This window comes from Nipponia nippon, unplaced genomic scaffold, assembly GCF_047370975.1.
Source record: "Nipponia nippon isolate SJK-2023a ecotype South Korea unplaced genomic scaffold, ASM4737097v1 scaffold_4, whole genome shotgun sequence".
NCBI classification, from domain to species: domain Eukaryota; kingdom Metazoa; phylum Chordata; class Aves; order Pelecaniformes; family Threskiornithidae; genus Nipponia; species Nipponia nippon.
The window spans coordinates 76,796,206-76,816,647 of record NW_028262358.1 but is presented as its reverse complement, the minus strand read 5'-3'; the positions used below and the strand labels follow the sequence as shown (position 1 = coordinate 76,816,647).

The following is a 20,442-nucleotide window of genomic DNA, read 5'->3' as shown; positions in this document are numbered from 1 at the left end:
TAGCAAGCTCCCATTCCAGTAGTGGTGTTTTCTAGGATGCTCATTTGCAATTGTCTGAATTCCTCTGAGCAGCTCTGCATTCCTTAGATTGGGAGAGAAAGATTTAAACTCCTGCTGAAAGGCATCATGAGAGTGATGACATTTCTGGTTACTTCACGTATCTCTAGGAGTATAATCCAAGTTGATTTCCTGGATAATCATACCACTGAAGTCAGAAATGCAGGAAAAATAGAAGAAAGAAAAATTAGGAATCAGAGTGAGATTTATCTCTGTTGTACTCCTCATTATATTTGCATGCTTCCATGTGGATGTTTCAAGTCCAGTTGTCTCATTTTGACCCAAGTCAGGATATTCAAAGTTGTTGAGTTTCAAGAGCACTGGGCTTTCTCACAACAGGAGTAGACATCCAGAAAAATTGTTGTGGTGTGAACAGATACCTGGAAGGCCAGAGAAGCTCTGACATCCTGGTTTTCCAAAGCCCTTTAATGGCAAACCTTTCCTAGAGCACGTATAAGAAGAAAAGCTTTCATGTCCAGTACCATCAGGAGATATGCATGTGTTTTGCCCTCCATCTCTCAGCCAACATGTAGTGCAACCAGGTGTGCTTGCTGTGCGTGTTAAATTCAACCCCTGTCACCACTTTCAGAAACAATTTATCTGCCTTTTTCTGGAGGTAGAAATGATAGCCCCAACTAATATCCACAGGTTGCTTTCGAGGTTTGAAAACAGATCCAGAGTTCCTATCTCCAAAGTCAATTCCTAGAGCCTGATTGCAGAGAGGCACAAATGTCCCAAAACTCCAGCTGAAGTCAGCCTGCACCCCGCAGGCCAGACTCATGGCTCTTTACATCAAGGCCTTGAAACTGCTCTAGTGTGGGAGCGCTTGTACCGTTGTTGTTAATAGCTGATGAATGTGTCCTTCCAGAATGCATTACACTCCTCCTGGATTTGTGCATAGTTTTGGCCTGCACACCACCCAGCTTGGTGACTTGTTCTGCAAAGAATTATTTTCTTCCACACGTTTTTGCACATTTATTGAACCTCTAGCTTTTTGCATTCTGAGAAACAATAGATAGTTAATGGATAGTTAGTAGTAACTTTTTTTTGCTAACAAAAATATGGGGTTTTTTTTGGTAACATGGAACTACAGCAGCCTACATAGACTACTATCATATTCGTTCTCATCTTTTTTTTTTTTTTTTTAAGTGGCTAAGTCCTTGTCATTTAATATCTTGTGTAAGAGCTGTTCCAAACCTCTGATTACCCTTCACTGATACTATTTCCCTTAATGCAGACCATGGCCTGGTTTTAAGGAGGAGCCTGCTATATATTTAAAATAACATTTGAAAAAGAAGGTTTATCCAGTGGGGAGATGCAATTAAAACTGGTTGTTGAAAATGAACTAACATCAGCAGCAATTAGTGCGCGAAGCAAGAACTTGTTATTTTCCTCTTTCCTTGCTTCTCTTTTGTTTTCATATCTTTGATAGGAGAGGTGACAAAATGTCTGGCTGGGTCTTAAATTTCTGTTTCTTGTCTGTCTCCCCCCAAAAGTGTGACAGCCATGTTCCCCTTCCCCTTTGCCGTGGAGTAGGCAGGGCGTCACCCGCAGGGCTGGGGGAGAAGGCGGCAGACACAGGGTGATGGCAGAGCCATGCAACTATGCTCCCACGAGATGAGGCCGACAAGCTAAACTTAGCCGGGGGTTGTATTTCGTCCTCCGTGGTGCAGTCGTCCTTCCAGGGGAGCCCCGGGGGCGCAGGGCTGCGGTGGGAGTGGGCCGAGAGCCAGTGCCCTGCCACAGGACTCCTCCTGTGCCTTTTGGGCAGCCCTGAGGAGCAGCTGGGTTTGGAGGTTGCCGTCACAACTCTGTTGGAGGAGGGAAGCCCCCTTGCAGCTGAGGGCTGTGGAGAAGGCTAGGAGAAAGCCTCCTCATGGGAAGCCTTTCTCCCTCAGCTCCTGTCGGCAGGACGGTCAGGCTCCCCCTTCCCTTCAGGGTCAGGCGGGCTCTTGTGTGAGAGAAATAAGTTTGGGTGAGGAGCAGAAAAGAGCGCGATTCCCCTGGCTAAGTGCCTGTGGGATGCAGGGGTGCTCTCCCACCGTGAGGTTGTGCTCTCCACAACCTCTAACTGTCAAGGAAGCTGCTGGAGCCAGGGGCCCGCTTGGAGACCCAGTATCATCTCAGGCAGCAGTGGGGCCGGACAGGAGGGATTTTTTCCCAGACGTTAGTCGAGGCTTCCTCCGGCCGGGGAGCCCTCACAGCATGCAGGGGAAGCGCACAGGTCAGCCCTGACAGCTCCAGCGCTCAGCGGCATGAGGAATTCATTCCTATGGGATCAGGGAGGAAATGTGATGTCTCCAGTCATGGCTTTCTTATCAGGGCAGTCTCTCTGCATCCTAAAAATGCCACCCCACCCTGTGTTTCCCTTCCCTCTTTTGCTTACTCACCACACTTCCTTTACCTCCACATACATGCAGATATGGAGTCCATCAGTAGGTAGGAAAGGAGATGTGCTACGATCTCACCTAGCTCAGCACTGCACAGTGAGATAAACGTAAAAAAATCCAGGAACAGTGGACATACAGGCCAAACTCACTTATTAAACCTCTCACACACCCACTCCCACTGCCCTCGTGGCAAGTCTGTACCCCTGGAAGGACCGGTGGCCTCAAATTGTGCTCAAGAGGGTGATACTGGCCACTGCTGGAGACAAGCCTGGGCTAGGGGACCTTAGATCTGACCCAGTGTGACTGTTCTTAGATTAAAATAAAGAGTCCCTCTTTCAAGGTTGTGGTGGGAAAAAAACCTACTCAGACATCTGGTCCAACCAGTGCAGGAGAGTTTCCTACCATATGTTTCCGCTACCTTCAGCCCAAAGACCTGGGGGAGTAGGAGACACAGGACTGATCACAGCTTGAAGGCTACTGTGCTGGGCGAGGAAGAGAGCCACGACCGCTTTTTGGCTCTTGCCCACCCCTTCCTTGAGTCCCTTCCTAGGGCAGGCTGCCTGCAAGCGCAGTGGGGCACAGGGGGGATGATTTGCATGTTTGCTTGCCGGTCGAAAGCTGGAAGCCATGTGCCGGGGTTGGGAATCGTTGTCCTAGAACAAGCCAGCGATGCTATTTGTGAACCACAGCAGCGAAAGCCCGAAACATGAAGTTAAGGCTGACACTCCCTCTTTAACTTGAGCCACTGTGCTTTTCATCACGATGCCAGGAGTTGTCAGCTTTAACTCTGGCTTTTTTTGGCTTGTGTCACAACCTAATAAGTTATAGGCCAGCTTCTCCTGTCGATGTTTTTGCTGCACAGAAGGCTTCACATTTTGTAAGCTTTTACAGCACAGCTGTGCTCAGAGATAAAACAGAATGTGTATACAGTACAGTATGCATTCAACTGATGCACTAGATTCTTCCCACCATATGTATGGAGTGGTGTGCATTTCACTCCGATACCTCACTGCCAAAACTGCCAGAAGCAAATAAACAAATGGCGGAAGAGAGACACCATATGACGCAGTGCCAGGCACATGACCTAGACTTTCAGAAAGAGACCCTGGCTGCTTTTAAAGGATTACAGTGGTCCAGTTTTTTAAACCTTGCCTCCCACTGTGTGAAATGTTCTGCCAGTGTATGCTGTGAAGCATGCTGGCTGTTCAAGAACGCTCATAGGTTTCCCCTTCCTGCTAAGCAGCTGATGTTGCAGCTCCTTGTGCTCAATACTCATTTCCCCTTTCTTCGATGCCAGTGATTCCCCATCAGGTTTCTAAACTGAGAGAGAGGAACAATGGAGATGTGTGAAGTAGTCTAACTCTGGAAGGAATGCTCCTGTAAAAAGACAGAACACATGTAATCAGGATAATGAGATTAATAAAATTAGCAACAATTTAACAATTACTATATAAACAATGCAAGTGAGACAAATGGTTGTTCCCTCTTGTTCCCCACAAAAAAAGTCACTAAGTTGCATTTCACAGCATCGATAGTGAAGATGCCTGTAATAAACTGACACAAACATTAATTACATGGTTAGATGTAATTAATTTAAATTGTAATTCTATTCCTGGAACTCACAGTCTGAGTATGAAAAGGGGATTCCTCAGCTTCTTTTCTCTCTGACCAACCCATTGCTAAAGAAAAGACGATGACAGCTACCACCACGGTGCTCCTTCTGCTAGTACTACTGGGAAATACAAACGGATTTTCCTGTCTATTGGCCTCAATCTTATGTTAGGCTGAACATCTGTCACTAGTCCGGTGGTTATCTTGCTAGCTCTGACCTCTGCCTAAGCTTAGCTTTACTGATGATCGTGTGAAGGGCAAGCAGGCGCTTTCTTCACTTTAGAGAACCCTTAGGCACAGATTGAAAAAGTGCACTACGAACAACAGAGGTCAAGACTGTTACCGCACTTTACAAAGCTGATACCCAATGCAAAACGGTCTGGATGCAGGCGAGAGAATTGGGTCTTGGATTTTGATGGAATCAGATGCGGAATAGAAAATTATGGTAAGTTTTTTAGATAGCAGCAATATTCAGGAGAGAAGGAATGTGCTTAAAGTGTTTATTTAGAGCTGGTTCTTTGCTTGATGCTTTTGTGTTTCTGTGTAGTGGTAGTAAGAAGACCATCAGTTTCCCCCAAGCCTTGCTGCCTCCTACTGTAATATACACTGTGACCAAGATAAAGACTTCTACATCTCGGTTAAACAATGGGGAATTTGTGGAGCTGTACATGGTGGCTGAAAGGCCAAGGCCACATTACTACAAGTTTCTCTGGGCTGTGCTTAGACAGAGACATCATTTCGACTCTGCCGTAAAATGAGATAGATAAGTCTCTGCACTGGCGACAGAAGAGGCAAATTTTTGATTAACAGCCTGGGAGTGGAGAAACACCAGCAGTACTTGGCTCTCTGAATATTGCAAAGCCCACCTGGCTGCTTCAAGCCCAGCCCTTGAATGGAGAAGCCAGGGGCACTCACTGTGCAGGGGGTGTGATTTTGGCAGCTCTCAGCTCTGGGGCTGTGGCACCCACTGTGCGCAGGAATGTCCTACCTCCATCTCTTTTCTTCTCTGTGGTAGCAATAGCTCCATCTTTGAGGAAAATGAGACAGACCTATGGCAGCAGATCTATTGCACAGGCCACCAGGTGGACTTCAGTGGGCCCAGCAACACAATGGGTGTACATTTGAGGTGACACCGAATAGTCCATTGGACAGTGAGGAAGCATTAAAGAAGGCCAGAGCTGTAAACAAGGTTATTGGCTAAGTATTTGTTGGAGGTGTTGGACAAGTAGCAGTTATATAATGGACCAGCACATGAGAGGCTGGAATAAAACCATGGAAGCTTTAAAAAGCTGATAGTGCCACCTTGATACGGTAGGGATGGCATGGACATACTCATGCATACGCATGAGGAGACAGCAGCGCTAGCTGGGAGCGTGCAGGAGTCTGGTGCAGCCTCAAGGGGTGCTTTTCAAGACAGGAGCTGCAGGGGAAAAGTAGAAAAGAGCAAATCAGGGTTACGGCAGAGGTGGTAAAACAGCAAAACATGCAAGCCTCTGCCATGTGGTAAGGGGCCAGGCAGGTTGGGTTAGGGATGGAGGTGGAAAACAAGCCATTTGAGCCAATGCAGAAGACAAAAAGATGGTGAATGTGTTTCTGCCTGCTCCTTTTTCTAGTGGAAGCATCCCCATTTTTAAGCCTGTCTTTAAGAGTTAGAGTAGTAGAATTGTGGGGGGTTTTTTCCCCATAATAACAATGCACAGAATTGAAAACGAAAGTGTAGTCTGAGAAACCCTGGGGCCTGAAGTAAACTGCTGGGAATACTTAGAAATGGATTCCTGTAGGCTCAGAAACCTGGCCAGGGATCTATCTGAAACTGCTCCCCATGAAAGATGGTAGGGAAGAGGACAGGGAAGACAGAGGCGTTTTTCAGCACATTTCATCTTATTGTGACAGAAAGGAGAAAACTCAGAATGAGACTTCTAAAATCCCAAGCCAAGTTGGGAAGCTAAATTATAGTTGGTTGCCTCCCATTGCCTGAAAAGATCTGTGTGCTCTGAACTTTCTTATGAGTTTGAGTAGACAGTTTCCTGGTTTTAGACGTGATATATGTTACTGGAATCCCTCCAGGTGACAGAGGGTTGCAGTGGGCAGTGGAAAACACAGGCACGCTGCTGTGATTTAGAAATAACTTTCTGGCTGCCTTGGGAGCAAGCTGAGAGGTGTTTGAGTTATGTCCCGTTTGTCACTGAGAGTGTGGCATCCCCCGTGGTCATAGCTTCTTCTGTAAAGAAGAGCGGAAATCCTGGAAAAGGAGGGCTACCTCATTTGGACTAGATCAGCCTATTATTCTGCAAAATGTCTTTGAAAGTAAAACTTTGAATAAAGGCCTCAAAAAAAGGTGGCGGGAAGGGAGGGAGAAGTACTGTACCTGGTATTAGACCCAAAGCCAGTGGTGATATCGTGACCTCAGTCCCTGACCTCCAGCTGCGCTGTTGGGAATTATAACGAATGCTCCTCACCACCAGCCAGGTTTTGCTTTTGTCCTGTTTGTAACTGCCACTATCCCACCTTTTATTGCAGCCATTCATCATCAGCAGAAAGACTGGGAGATGATATTAAGGTTGTAGAAGATGTCATTTGTATCAAAGCTTCCCCTCCTTTCTTTTCACCCTCTCCTTGCCTGTTCTCCTACATACACTCCGTTCCTATTGGTTTTTGCCCCCCCTCTCCAGACCAGTCATCCCTTCACCCAGCTCATAAATGATTGCTTTAATAATATTACGGCCCCTCCATTTTCATGTGTGAATGGCCCAAGTGGCATGTCGCTCGTAACCAAAGCAGGGAGAGATTTCTATTTTCACCCTTTAAAAGGCCACAGAAAATACAGAGAATAGGATCCTGCCTGTCTTGCACCGATCCCAGACAAGCATTTATTGCTGTGGAGCAGCTTGCAGACACAGCCCATTTGAGGGAAAGCTTTACCAACCAGACCTGGCCATTGTTTTTCCTTCTCCGCATTTATTCAAAGTACAGAACTGTTTATGTATCACAAAGACGGGAATTAAAGAAAAAGAGTACGTGTAGAATTTACCAGCTGTTTAAGTCATATTGTTACCTCCTATATCGATCAAATCCGTTGCCTCTTAATTGGATATTGACTGTTGTGAGGCAAATAAGGCAAGCTGTCAGAGAGGGGAGGGATGGGGCACGAGGTTTATCTTAATGGTATGTTGATCATGACTAGTCTATAAAAGCCAGTGGGAGAGGAGTTCATTAAACCAGCCTGCAATTGCTTTAAAAAAATATGCTCTGAGTCAAGATGATTAATCATATATGTGACACTGCAATCAGAGAAAATCTGCATTGTTGCTCTGCTATTTACAATGCCGAAGCTTGAAATAAGCAGATGCATTGAAACAAATTCATTAGGGACAGTGATTTGTTTGGTCTGTGAGCCTTACCTAACCGTAACCAACATTTGAGGATTTTTTGGTTTTGTTTTTCTGTCTCCCTGCTTCTCTGGCAGGCTGATTGGAAACGTGTGCTTGCCTTGCACAGGAGTCTCTCATCTGTGCTGGGGCGCCCTTGTAGAAATGGCAACAGTGAGAAGGGATACTTGAGCTACCTGACAGTGAACCACACAGAATACTTTGGAAAACTCTTTTATCTCATAAATTATAATAAGCAGGGAATGCAAAGAGAGAGGGAGAGCTTATCGGCTATGCTGGTGTGAGCTACCCATTACAAAAATGGAATCTGCTGGGAAGTCTCTAGTATATTTTCATTACTTTCCTAGCCATATTTTAGGCTGCGTATTGAATATGTTGCAATAACTGTCAAGCACGGTCCATTAGTGTTTCTGGATCAGGCCTGTTGTGAAGCAGAAGGGGGATTAGTAGGACAGTCTCACTTTTATGAAGGTCCCACGCAGCTGTGACTTGTTGAAGAAACGTTCAAAGGGGCAATAAACAAAGTTTGTTTCAAATTATCTCAATGTTATGTGTTTGTTATCATATTTGTTCTTTGACAATTCGGAACTGGTTATTAAAAATTTATGATATGGGTAAAGGTTTGTGCAGGTTGAAAAATTAGCTTTTGAGGCAGCCACCTGAACACTTCTCATATATCACCATGCCGTGAACTGTCAGGGAAGGGGTAGCACAGTCCCGCGGAAGCTGGTAAAGCTGCAGAAACCGCCTGGTTATTAGCCGATAGAGGAAGGAAAAAGGTGCATAAGTCTGGAACGCAATGGGAAAATGAAGTTTAATGGGGAGTTTTCATTTGAGACCATAAGGCGGTTCCCTGCTTGAGCAACTGGGTTGAGGCTGGACCACCTCCACTTACTCGTGGGCCTTAGTCATTTAATGTCTCAATCCTTCTACTCCTCTTCCTATAAAAATTAGAAGAGTGGTCCAGGGCAGTAGATACAGCTATTTTTGCTTCAGTTGCTCTTTCTGGATGTATTGTGGAACTGAAGGCGCTCATCAGTTTTTCCTAAGTATTTTATGACTGTGGGAGGAGGGGCTCTAAATGTACAGCATTGCAAGCTGTATAAAAGGAAAGTCCTGATTTTGCCTGGAAGGATGAGAAGTCCATCAGGAAATCAGGGTTCTTCTATAAAGTATGTGAAACAAAACTGGGGGAAGGGGGGAAAAAGGGGTATTGAATCCAGAAAGCTGAATCTTTTTTTTTTTTTTTTTTTGGTGTAAGTTTTGAGTGACTTTTAAATGCAGTAGGATGGAAGTTATGACTTTAGCAGGCAGTAGGGTAGTACTGTTATTAGTATTTCCTTTTGATTCACTTATAATATTACTTACATTATAATAGAGTTTGCAGCTTGCATTTTAAGTATAAACTGTGGATAATTTTATACCATGAAATTCTGAGTGAAAAAATTAATACATAAAGGTGGACCGTTCTGAGCCATAGCCCTTGGAAGACAGGCATTATTCAAAAAAAGAAAAGATCCGTAAATAACTGCTTATCAGATTTCCAGGCACATTTGTTTGAATTTTTTGGTGTGCTTCAGTTATGCAAGAAAATGAACGTGACATTCCTCAGTTGCTTTGACGAGGATAATTTCAGAAACACTGCCCTATCATTCCACAGATTGGCACCTTCTCCTTCTTTGTTGTAATGCATTTTTCTGGGGCAGCTTTTCTCAGTAAAACTGCCTGTTTCCCAGGACTTTTTACACCTGTTCAGAAAAGGACAATGAAGAGGTGTGGGTTGGGTTTGGTTAGAATAGCAAGTTTGACCTGGTGACTATTCTTTTTAAAGTCAGGGAGTATTTCTTCTGTCAGCACAATGGAGAAGATTGCAAGATATTCTGAATGATGTATTTTCTCCGGTTTTAATCACACTAGCCAGATCGCTGGCTCCAGAAGGCATTTCCACCCAAACCTTTTCCTAAACACGTGGACTCAAGATGCTTTTCTAATCCAGTCTGCCATTAGTGGTGTTGCATTCAGATTTTGTATTTGCTTTTGAAATAGCAACTAAAAGTTGAACAAAGGTTAGAGTTTGGGTCTAGATTCATTACTGACGATAATGGACATATCACGTTAAAGCATAAGCAGCTCTTACCAAGAGATATGCCAACGATAGGGGCCCTTGTCTTGCCAAGGATGCCTGCAGGGAATTGAACCTGAGGCTCCACTTAGGGACTGCACCTTTGCAGGGACACCTTTGCTCCTTCTCAGTGACCATATAACTTCACGCTGTGAAAGGAACTCTGCAGCTGTGGAGTTTGTACTGTAATATACAGGAGCCAGGAGCAGCTGAGTGCCAGGGAGAGATTTCAGGGAAGGCTGTGGATAGATCCCAGGCAGCAAAATGGCACAAACCCGTGTCCAGCGGTACACCCTCTGCTCAGGACCTGGGAAGAGCTGCATGCGCAGTCCCAAGGTTTTGCTTGTCGCGCTGATGTTGTTCCACTGGTTTCTATCCACTGGTGACTTCTTCCAGCGTAGACAAGATCTCCATTCCTAACTTAAATAATGGGTGGAGATGTCTGCGTGTGTTTGTATGTGCGTTCATGTGTGTGTTGGGGTGGCGTGTGTAGGGAGAGAGGAGAGGAGGCAGCAAAAGAAGTCAGCAAAGGCCCTTCTGGTTTTCCTCTGCATACTTAATAAAGAAGTTACAAGAGGGCATATTCCCAGTTTCTTTTTAACTTTGTAGATCACCTCCAGTAGACAGATTGTCTCATGGACCACTTCCCCTCCCCTTGGCGATCAAATAACATTCCTGTGGTGACTACAGCAGTTGCTTACATGGAAAAATAACATTAGGAATGTATTTAATGTATTTTTAGCTGTCTTTAAATGCATTTTAGCAGCTGGAAACAAGGGGAGTTAGTAGCATGTGACCTGCAAGCTCTCCATAGACCACCACCAAGTGTGCAGAGAGCCACTACTGGCAGAAAGGCCCCAGGCTGGGAAACTTTGGGTAGGGTGGTCACCTCTAACCTGGGGTGGTCACAGGAGGTCAGGCAAAAGGGCTAACCTCGATTTTAGTGGGATGTAAATGATAATGATGTGATAAACAACCAGCGCGATTTTAGGTCCTTTATTTTCACTGATCTGAGTTTTGGGAGATTTTATGAAACATTGTTTTGACGTGTTACAAAATACCTGGGGCTCTTTCGAAAAGCTTGAGAAGATTTTAGAGGCTTGGAGTGGCAAAATATTACAACTGTAGAGATTAGTGAATAGAGTGCAGCTGAGAGAGGCAACAAGCTAATAAATACCGCTTATTCCATCATGCTGCGAATCAGGAAAATCCTGAAATCCTTGTGAAGAGCAAACCTCTTGTCAAACATTAGTGGGAGCTTTCCCTGAAGGAAGACTTCCCCCGAGCTCAGGGCTCACTCACTCCTGTAACTGCATGGTTGCTGAACCAGGGATGTCCTCTCTGGACGGTTGTCCCTGGCTCTGCTCCACTCCCAGCACGGAGCCATGACCTGGCACCCTGACGTCAGGCTCCCCCACCGCCCCAGCCCACAGCGAGTACGTTCATATTTCTGGGAAGAATATACTCAACAGATGGAAGTTTAGTACTATTTTTACCGTTGCTGGTGCAGTGAACGTAGAGAGCATGATAATTGATTATCTGGGACAACAGAAACGCACAGGAACTAGAATTTCAAGGATTAGGGTCTCCCCGAGGATTTCCTTCGAGGTTCAGTGATGGGGGGGGGGTGGAAGAGCGGAGGGGTGCGGGGAGGAATTCCTCACCCCGCCAGCAGGAGAGATAACCTTTGTGGTGGAAACGGAAACACGGATTTCTGTTCCCATCTGCAGCCAGCCTCCGGAGACAATAGTATTAAGGGTGATGTGAGCTTCCTCTGTTCATCGCCACGGGACGGGAGCGTCGAAGCAGTTATCTGCACTTCTATAGCAACGCTGTTCAACTTCGCGCAGCTTTTTTTTGTCCTACCAGAGACGTTCAACTAATGCCTGCGTTTAACGTGTCTGGGGGTAACGGTCCCACATTGCATCTGTTTTAAAGGACAGTTATGGAAATTAGGCGGCAATTTTATCCCGAGTAAGCAGGCTAATATTCTGTCACTCTGCATTATGCAAGTGGCCGTCACTCTTAGAAAATAGATGTTATGTGTTTTCAGTTAAGTGGCATTAAACTGTTGTGGACTGAGCAGTAGGATTTAATTGCAAATGCATTGTCCCGTTTTAGCGGAAGCTTTGCATTAACAAGTTCCAGCTTAATAAATTATTCTGTTCAGCCTGCCTTGTGACTTATACTATCGTAAGATCCTGCCCTTAATATTAAAATGTAAGCACAGATTTCCTTTTCCAAGGCTAAGGATGCATGAAGAGACTTACACTGAAGCTAAGAAGTCCCCTGTCTGAATCAAGATAATTTTTCTCTGGGAATAAGGAGAAACAAATATCCATGCTCTTCAGAGAGGAGGAAATTCTGCTGTAGATTGTTCTTCCTCCGTCTTGTTAAAAAAAGGAATCTTGACTTAATATATAGTCTGTTTCCAAACTATTGGCAGCTTTCACAAATATAGGCTGGCTGGCTTATGAACAGATAGCACAGTTTGTGTAGCCAAAGATAGTTGTCATCATGCACTTATTAATGAGTACACATATCTCTGAACATCAAATGCTGTGCTATTTTCAGAGAGGTTCTTTCAGATCCTGTATTCTGTTCTTTTTTTTAAATTTTTTTTTTCCTTACCCTCCTGCCGTTTTCCTTCAAAGCTCAGTGGTAGAAAGCAGAGAGGAAAGGGACCTGGGAAAGGAGATGTTCTCATCCGTCCAGCTTCCCAACATCAGGAGCTACTCTGTGCATGTCATTCCTGACAGATGTTTGCCTAATCTGCTCTTAAGAAACTCCAGTGATGGGGCTTTGACAGTCTCCTTAGGCGATCTGCTCCAGCGCTTTGCTGTACCTATCATTAAGAAGGGTTTCCCGATATCTAACCTGCAATTAAAGGCCACGATTTCCCGCGCAACCCGTCATCAGGCTGACCTTACAGCCACGCCAGCTCCACCAAGTTGACTGCAGTTTCCTTGCTAGATCTTCCTTGCCAACGCTGCTCCTTGGGTAATGTGCTCCCTTCTGCCAGGAGTAGCCAGGGCGGTGCAAGTGCCGCCAGTTTTGTCGAGCGTCCAGCCCAGCGTCCCGCGGGCTGGCGATGGGCAGGTTTCCCTCTCGGATCCCATGCAGCTGACGGGAAGGCGGCTGCCTGCCAGTAGATGCTATTGAATTAGGAGATTCAGTAAATCCCAGGAGAGGCGCTGCCACAGTAAACTTGCAGCAGTTTTGTGCTGATAAAACTAGCAGTGCTCACCATGGTCTCAGGCCTCCGAACAGGAGCTGAAGCCTTTTTTGTCCTGGAACAAAATGTGCTGTGAGAGCAGTCATACCATATATTGCATATGTGCAATCAATTGCATCTAGCGCTTTGGACATACATTTTTTTATGAGAGCATTTCTGTAATGATTTTTGCAGTTTAAAAGCATTTGAAAAAATCAGAGAGGTCACAGTTTGGGTTTGTTTTTTTTCCAGTTGCTTCCTTTTAAATATTAGCAGGCAAAATACATCCCATGATAGCCAGGCTTGATGGAAAAGCTGTAGATGCCAGCCTGCTGTGAGTGAGGTCAAGGTGCTGGGGAGCTGGGACAGCTGATGTGCAGCAGCGATTGAGAATGAGTCAGTATAGATACAGGCATATCACAATATTACCATGGCAAGATAAACTCTGAGCCACTTTTTTAATAGGCTTAGAACAGTGCTGAACATTGTAGAAGTGTTTCCTTCTGCAAATTATTTACAACTGGAAGATGGTAGTAATGAATTCATGTAAAGCAGCTGGAGAAATAGCCCTGACTGCTGAGAACAGGTATTTTTTTACAGTGGAAACCAGCTAGCTAAACTAGGTTTACTTTTGCTGCCTGAGTAAATGATAGCAGTATGTAGCTAAACTGGTTTTGAGACTAGGAATTTTTGGTGACATCCAAAATTAAATAAAATAAGGTTTGGATCAGTAGGAGGGGGGGCGTGTTGCTGTCAGTGGGGGTGAATAACCTTTGTGTACTGGCAGTTTTGGTAAGCGGGTCAAGGTCAATGGGGTTTGTCTCTATATTTTGACACATGCACTACAAACACCCTGATATCCATTTCATTTTACAAGGTGTGTGCGTGCACCAAGATAATGCACCAAAGGGTCACTGGCAGGTTACAATGTGCCAGCCGTCACGTGCACAGTATCTAGAATAGTGCCAAGATACAATTTCAGGGGTCTGGGGGCACCGATAGCATTCAGAGCCCTACATAACACCTGTGGCCCACGTAACATCTCGCTTGCTCTTTGTCACTGAGCATCCTCTTGGCACCTGTGATGCCGAGCTGACAGGTCCGTTTCTATTTGTGCAAGGCATTTTTTAAGGCAGTCTTCCTCCGGTTGTCTTCTAGATGACCTGGAGGAGCTTCAGTGAGTTGCCCATGTTCCTTCACTCAGGAAGCAAAAAGAAAAAGAAAGGACAAAGTTTGTTTTCAAAATGAGAATTGGGATTTTTTTTTTTTACAAAACACCGTCAAATTTTGACTTTTTATTCTATGCAGCATGAGAGGTAGATTTATTGCCAGAGAGAGGTTTCAGTTTCAAACTGATAATTAGAAGAATACACTTAAACCTTTGTCAATATGAAAGTGATTTCAGGTGCTCAGGAATGCTCTGCCTCTTCCTTGTGGTTTGAAGGAAAAATCTTAAACATTTTCCACCCTGCAGCTATTGAGAGCAGTTAAAGAAAATACCTATAAGCTGCTAGGAAATGTACAGAATAAACTCGTTTCCCACTTCCCGCTTCTTGTAATAATCATCGATTGAAGGTACTACTCCAAACAGATTTTTGGACAAACTTTGCACTTTTAAAAATGGTATTTTCTGTTGGGCAGAGTTTGTTCACACCCTATGGCAGAGAAGCAGAGGCCCAAGTCGAAGCCCGCTGGACTCAACGGGCTTTCAATGAGGTGCAACCCCCTCAGGTTTTCCTAAAAATCCCCGGTGCTGTTAACCCGTGGCTCCCCTTTCCCACCCCGTCTCCCCAGGGAGAGGCACAAGCCTATTTGAAGGCAAACAAGCCATAGAGCCTGCAAGGTGTAAATATCTTTCATAAATCCCAACGCTGAAAAAGCCTGGGCGCTGGGAGTGTGACACACGACGACAGGCAGTTCACGCCGTGCGAGGGGGGGAACGATATGCCAGCGCTGCCGCAGCCGCCGAGATGCGCCTGCATTGCGCCCGGGCATCCCTGGACCCCCCCCGGGCCGGGGGGAGGACGCGGGGCAGCTGGAGGGACGGGGATGGGGACTACCTGCTCCTCGCCCCATCACCTCCGCCCGCTCCCCTCGCCCCCCACCTCCGCCCACCCCCCCGCTGCCCTCCTCCTCTCCCCGGCTTCTTCGGGCAGGGGCTGATTTAAATAGGTTGGCAGGGAGCCAGGAGCTCATCATTTTAATGCAGTGTAAAATGGAATGTGCATAATTATATGCAAGCCATATGTGAGGGAGACAGCTCAGCTGTGAATTTCGGGAGGCTGCGAGAGGGAGAGAGCGAACAGTCAGGGATCAGATGAGATGGAGCGGAACGGAGTGCAAGTGTCACCCAAATGAACAGTGTAATGAGTGTATTGCTGACACTCCTCCTTTCACCTGCTTCTCCCTTTTGCTTTAACTCGAAAGCAGAAAACGCTGTAGATGAGAAGGGAAAAATACTATATGCAAGCAGGATTGCTAATGGGCTCTGGTAATGTCTCCATTTAAACTTCAGCTTTCTTAATTAACAGCGTAGTTCCAAATACCCGGTAACTTTTAATGCATCTTTGTCATTAAATATTTTGACCGCATTTGACTGAAGGATCATTGTTCTCGCTAGATGATTGCTCCTTTCAAAGCTTCACTTAAACATGGAGGGGGAATCCATTTATCTATAATAGTATTACATGTAAATTATGAGTATGAAAACTTATTTATTTTTTTTGGCCTTGCTGTTAAACTGAAAATACAAGTACATTATCTAGGGATTACTTAAGCATGTCAAAAAGTTTAAACGAGTACGTATGTAATGTAATCCTGAAAAATGCAATGGAGTAAATTGAAACCCTGAGTTACTCACAGTTTCCAGCTCAAATATTTCATTTTGGGTTTGTCTTTTGTTGTTCTAATTATTTGCAATGCAATGAATTTGCGTGTTCAACTTAAGCTATGTAAGAAAACAGCATCCCAAGTTCTCATATCTAAAAGGTGTACTGCGTATTTAAACAAACTTTTTAATAATGTTGTATTTTGGGATTCCCGTCTGTTTTAATGATCTGAGCTGTTATGCTTTTAGCTATTTTTTTTCCTTCCATTATTTGTAAGTCCCTAAATAGGCCATTATATTTCCCTTCAGGCTAGAGATGAAGATGGACATGCTGAAAATTTTCCCCAGCAGCACTATGCTAAGGAAACTCCAAGACTTGCCTTCAAGAATAACTGCGAACTACTTGTAAGAATAACATACTTACAACAAGTCTAGATTGTTACTTTAGCACAGTGAAAACCGTTTTTTTTTTAAAGGCTTTTGTTCATTATGACATACATTATGAAATATGATAGTTTTTTTTTTCCTGTTTAGCGTTCTAATGCTAGTTCTGCTATCCATGAACAATTTAAGATCTCAAATTGCTTGAAAAATCTCTTATATTTGATGACAGCACGTGAATGGCCTTGTCGTACTACCTTGTCTTGCACGGTAAATCAGGGAGAGCCATGCAGGGAGCAGCTGGTGATGCACGAAAAGCCGCCCTTCCCCCTCCCCCCGCCCCCCGCCAGGCACCCCAAAACTCACTCTCCCATCCACCTTTTAGCTCTGCCTTGTTTTCGGGTGGCAGCGCCACGTTTCGTTCTGCTGACACGCAGTACTCCCTTTAGAGCTCGCCTATTCCTCCCCTTCCTAGCTGCATGCAGGCAGGAGCATCCTCTCCTCTCCACTCCTCTCCTCTCCACTCCTCTCCTCTCCTCTCTGCTGCGGGGAAAGAGCGAAAGCCAGGAAGGCACATACAGGGAGCCTGGAGTGTTTACAAGCCGTAAGAGACATGATATCAGCTGTGAAAGGATCTCTGTTCCAAGGCAGGGTTAATTCACTGTTCATTTTAGCATTTGCAGCTAGGCAAGATTAAAAGCAAGCAGGAATGCCTATTATATTTCTATTAAATGAATCTGTTGGGACCTAATGTTCTTGATTAGCTTGTGAAAATGAGTGCTCCACGATGAGTTTTTCTGTTTGCCTAAAGTAAACAGAGAATGAATTGTAATACATTTAAGAGAGATTCACGCATGGCATTCGAAAAGGGAGTTTTAGATGCATTGGTAGATCTCTCCCTCGCATTTGCCTTTCTTCTCATCCGCACTTAAGTAAAATGTATCATTTGGCTGAATGGAAATATTTGTGGAGAGTCAGAACACAGGGTTATATTTTGAAACAACACTACTTTTTTTCTCATTATAAGTATAGAAGAGGGGGGCGGTGGTGGAGGAGCAAGCTGCGTTTCCTCTGCATTAAAACCCGCGTCTGCCTCCCCCATAGAGGATGCAGGGCCAAACGTTAATCTTGGTGTCCCAGGTGCAGCATCCAGTGAAGTCGAGCTGATGAGCCGATGTAACCCAGTGCCAGCCCCCAGATTCAGGCAGTTGATCAGAGAAGCCCAGACTGGAGGCCAGCAGAGGTGGTGGCCAGTCCCCGCTCCTGGCACTGGCCAGAGTGCAAAGCGTCTTGGCTTCACCTGCACTAGTGGGCTCATAGGGTCACCTACCCCCCAGGCATCCCCTGTGCTGAGCCAACCCCCAGTTAGGTAATGGCAGAGGTCATTTTTAGAGACACAGGTGTCACTCGGAAAGGTTGGTGCGTTCCCAGTATAATTCTCCCCAGCAAAAAGCAACGTGACCCATAAGACCTGATCTTGCCTCCTCTTCAACCCCTTGCAAAGTTGCTGTTGGTTTCAGGGGCAGCAGGGTCAGGTCCTAAGGGGAGGAAACTAGATAAACACCAAAAGCGATTCCCCGGTGCAGCTGCAATTCTTGTGCCAAATAAGTGAAACTGTTTCTTCAAGGCCATGCTTAAATACTGTGCCGCTGGTCAAATTGGGCCTGATGAACCAGCACAGCACACAAAGATGCCCTCAAAGTCAGTAGGGCTTCTTGGTGTTGGAGGAGTTCAGGACTAGAGTTGGGAGACAACACAATATAAAATGTCATGTATTATTTAAATTGAAAATCCGCTTTATTTTTAGTGCAAGCAGTCAATGAACCAATTAACCCCCTTTGTGCTATTAAAATCAAGCATTCTTTTAATGCCCAGTTAATTATTTCTCTATTAATATGCATTTAAGTTTTTGCTTTATTATATCAGTTCTGTACCTGGCAAAAGCTCAAGTCATCCAAGTTAATCTTTCATGTGCTTTTTTGGACAAGTTTCAGTTCTTGTTTAAGGAAGTAATAAAAGCAATTTGTCATAGTTTTATTTTTCCTATGCTATTGGAAACAAAATTGGCAGGGATGTAATCTGTACTCAATTTGTGTGTGGAAAAAAAAGTAGACAAATAATGAATATGTACCTCTGCTATCTTTAAAGATGTATTTTAGGAACTTTCAGTGAAAATACGATGCTGGGCCTAGGTTTTGGTGGAGAGGGAACTAGTGTTATTATTTGTCAAAGATGCTACGTGTTTCACAGAGAGGTAGTGGTTTTCCTTCTGTATATTTACTTTCTGAGAAACAATGCTATATTAAAATGTGCTTGAGAGTAAAGTGAATTTCACAGGAACTGGCCATTAAGGCAGCATCTTTCTCCTAAAGGCTAGTCAGTATTCCTGTGTTTGTGCTAGGAATTGTCTCCTTGGGAGGGGAGAGGGGGAAAAAAAAAGAAAGAAAGGAGTGGGGACAGCTGCTTCCTCTGAAAAAAATATTTTCCCAACAATAAAAACTTACCCAGAGTCTAACAGTGCAAGTCAGATGCTGGCTGAGCGAAAAGCTGAGATTTTTTAAATGAAAGAGAAACTGAAACTTGTTTATGCTTTTGAGAATCAGGAAATCCTTGGAGTTTTCTCGGTGCAGTTGAGAGTAAGTACTGTAATAGCCTGTCAGGTGAAATTGGAGGCTTCAGCTCAAAAGTGCTTTCTTTGCTTTAGGGTTCAGCTGCCGTTTTCCAGCAAGGTTTGTTCCAGCAAGCGCAGGCTCCTCTCTTTGGGAAATGCTCGTGCTGGGAGGGTGCTGCCAGGCAGGACCCAGGGGCTGGGGCGCTGCTGCTGGGTCTGCGTGCCAGGGCTCTCCCGCAAGAGCCGCGCTACACCGGCTGAATCTTAACATCCCAGGTCACAGGCATGCATGGCGAGCTTTAACTCCTCAGTACTTGGAGAGATTCGAAAGCATAGTAACATACAGTATTACAAATTGTATGCTTTCTTCATTGCTTATTCCTCAGAAGAGGAGATGGTTTCGTTAGTGAGGTAGAACTCAGCTATTTGGGGTTTTTTTTGAGGGAAAGCTTGATAGGAAATAGAGGAAGAAAGCGGTATAATTTAGGCAAAAGAAACCCCTGAGTGTTGATGGCAGTTCTGTGCATTCAGAAAAGCAAGGACAATTAAAGATTTTGGTTGGTGTAGAAAGCCGTTGTGCAGTTACGGGATTAGGTTAGGGTACTCATTTCCCACGTTAAATCCAGATACATTGTGTCATGCCGTTTGTTGTAGAGTGCAGAAAACAAAGTGGTTAAGATGCTCTAGTCAATGAGGACATCGAATTTTCCTTGTGAACTTTTCAGTATTTTTGAGAATCATGTTTTCTTAAGTTTAGCTACCCATGATAAATACTGGGAACTACATAAAACAAATTTATTTTTAAAGAGCCAGGCCAGCAAGCTGCCTTGGCCAGCCATCCACTTTACTACCATAGGCACTGCCTCAGGATTTTAATTTCTTATTCCGCAAATGGCTGGAAGCTTTTCTTTCAGGCACATCTCTTTGTTTCCAGAAGGAAAAGGCAGAATTTAGTCCTCTGGAAGCTGATTGTAAAGGAGCAGTACAGTCCAGCTAATAGTGGATGTGGGGAGAGAGATGGGATTAACTGCAGAGAAGGGGTAGGCTAGAGTGAAAAGGCCGGTGAAAAGCCCACAGCCTCGGCTCTAGCCAGCTGAAATTCCTGAGCCATTGCCTAGAGAAAGGAAAAATCCATCTGGCACCTACCCAGGTTAGTCAGGGTAGGAAGAGCCATGCTTGGATGCCTTTTAACAAAAGTGGGAAAGAAAAACCAACAGTTCGTCCTTCCCCCCCTGCCCAGTTACCCAGAATATCGAGTCAAGGTTTCAGATTGGCGTGCTGCTGTATGAGCAAAGGAGGGTTTGATGGGTTAAGGAAATTAAACGCCAGGTTGCTTTCCAGTTCATTTGTTTATGGAGATGATCTGAGTACCACCCACTGCTATGGGATTTTATGTAAAGCAAACAAATAACCAAACAAAAGATAAACACCCTGAAAAAAATTCATTTCCAGTCCCACACCCAGCTGTGATCCATGGTTTTCCTGTGGTAAAATTATGATCTTTTTCTCTTTGAAATAAAATAGACTGCTCCTTGTAGTTCTGTCTGGGGCGATAAATTCTTGACTCCAGTATGCGATGAATTACAAGGTAGTCCTGGTGCTTGGAAGCTGTTACGTAAAAGACACAAAATAAAACATGCTTGTTATTGGATTTAATGCAAACTCACCTGTGGCCATTTATCTTTAATCACTAATAAAAAGAGGCAGAGAAAGCTCTGAAAACACATCTACAATTGAAACATGAACTGCAAAACGTTCTCCTACAAGCAAAAGGCCTTTGGGGAGGCTATGGCATGGCTGAGAGAAGCCAGAGCTACAACTGATGCTTTGCTTGAAGTCC

General features: G+C 44.7%; 1 protein-coding gene across 2 annotated transcripts in view; it reads left to right on the top strand.

Annotated features, from left to right (window-relative positions):
• Positions 1–20,442, top strand: part of SOBP (sine oculis binding protein homolog) — a 115,120-nt gene that overhangs the window by 46,601 nt on the left and 48,077 nt on the right. The window contains exon 5 of one of the 2 annotated variants that reach the window (XM_087776197.1): positions 15,920–16,015. The exons of the other annotated variant lie outside the window; for it this stretch is intronic. Coding sequence (XP_087632323.1) covers positions 15,920–16,015 — 96 coding nt within the window. The remainder of the gene's footprint in view (positions 1–15,919; positions 16,016–20,442) is intronic. 2 annotated transcript variants of the gene reach the window in all.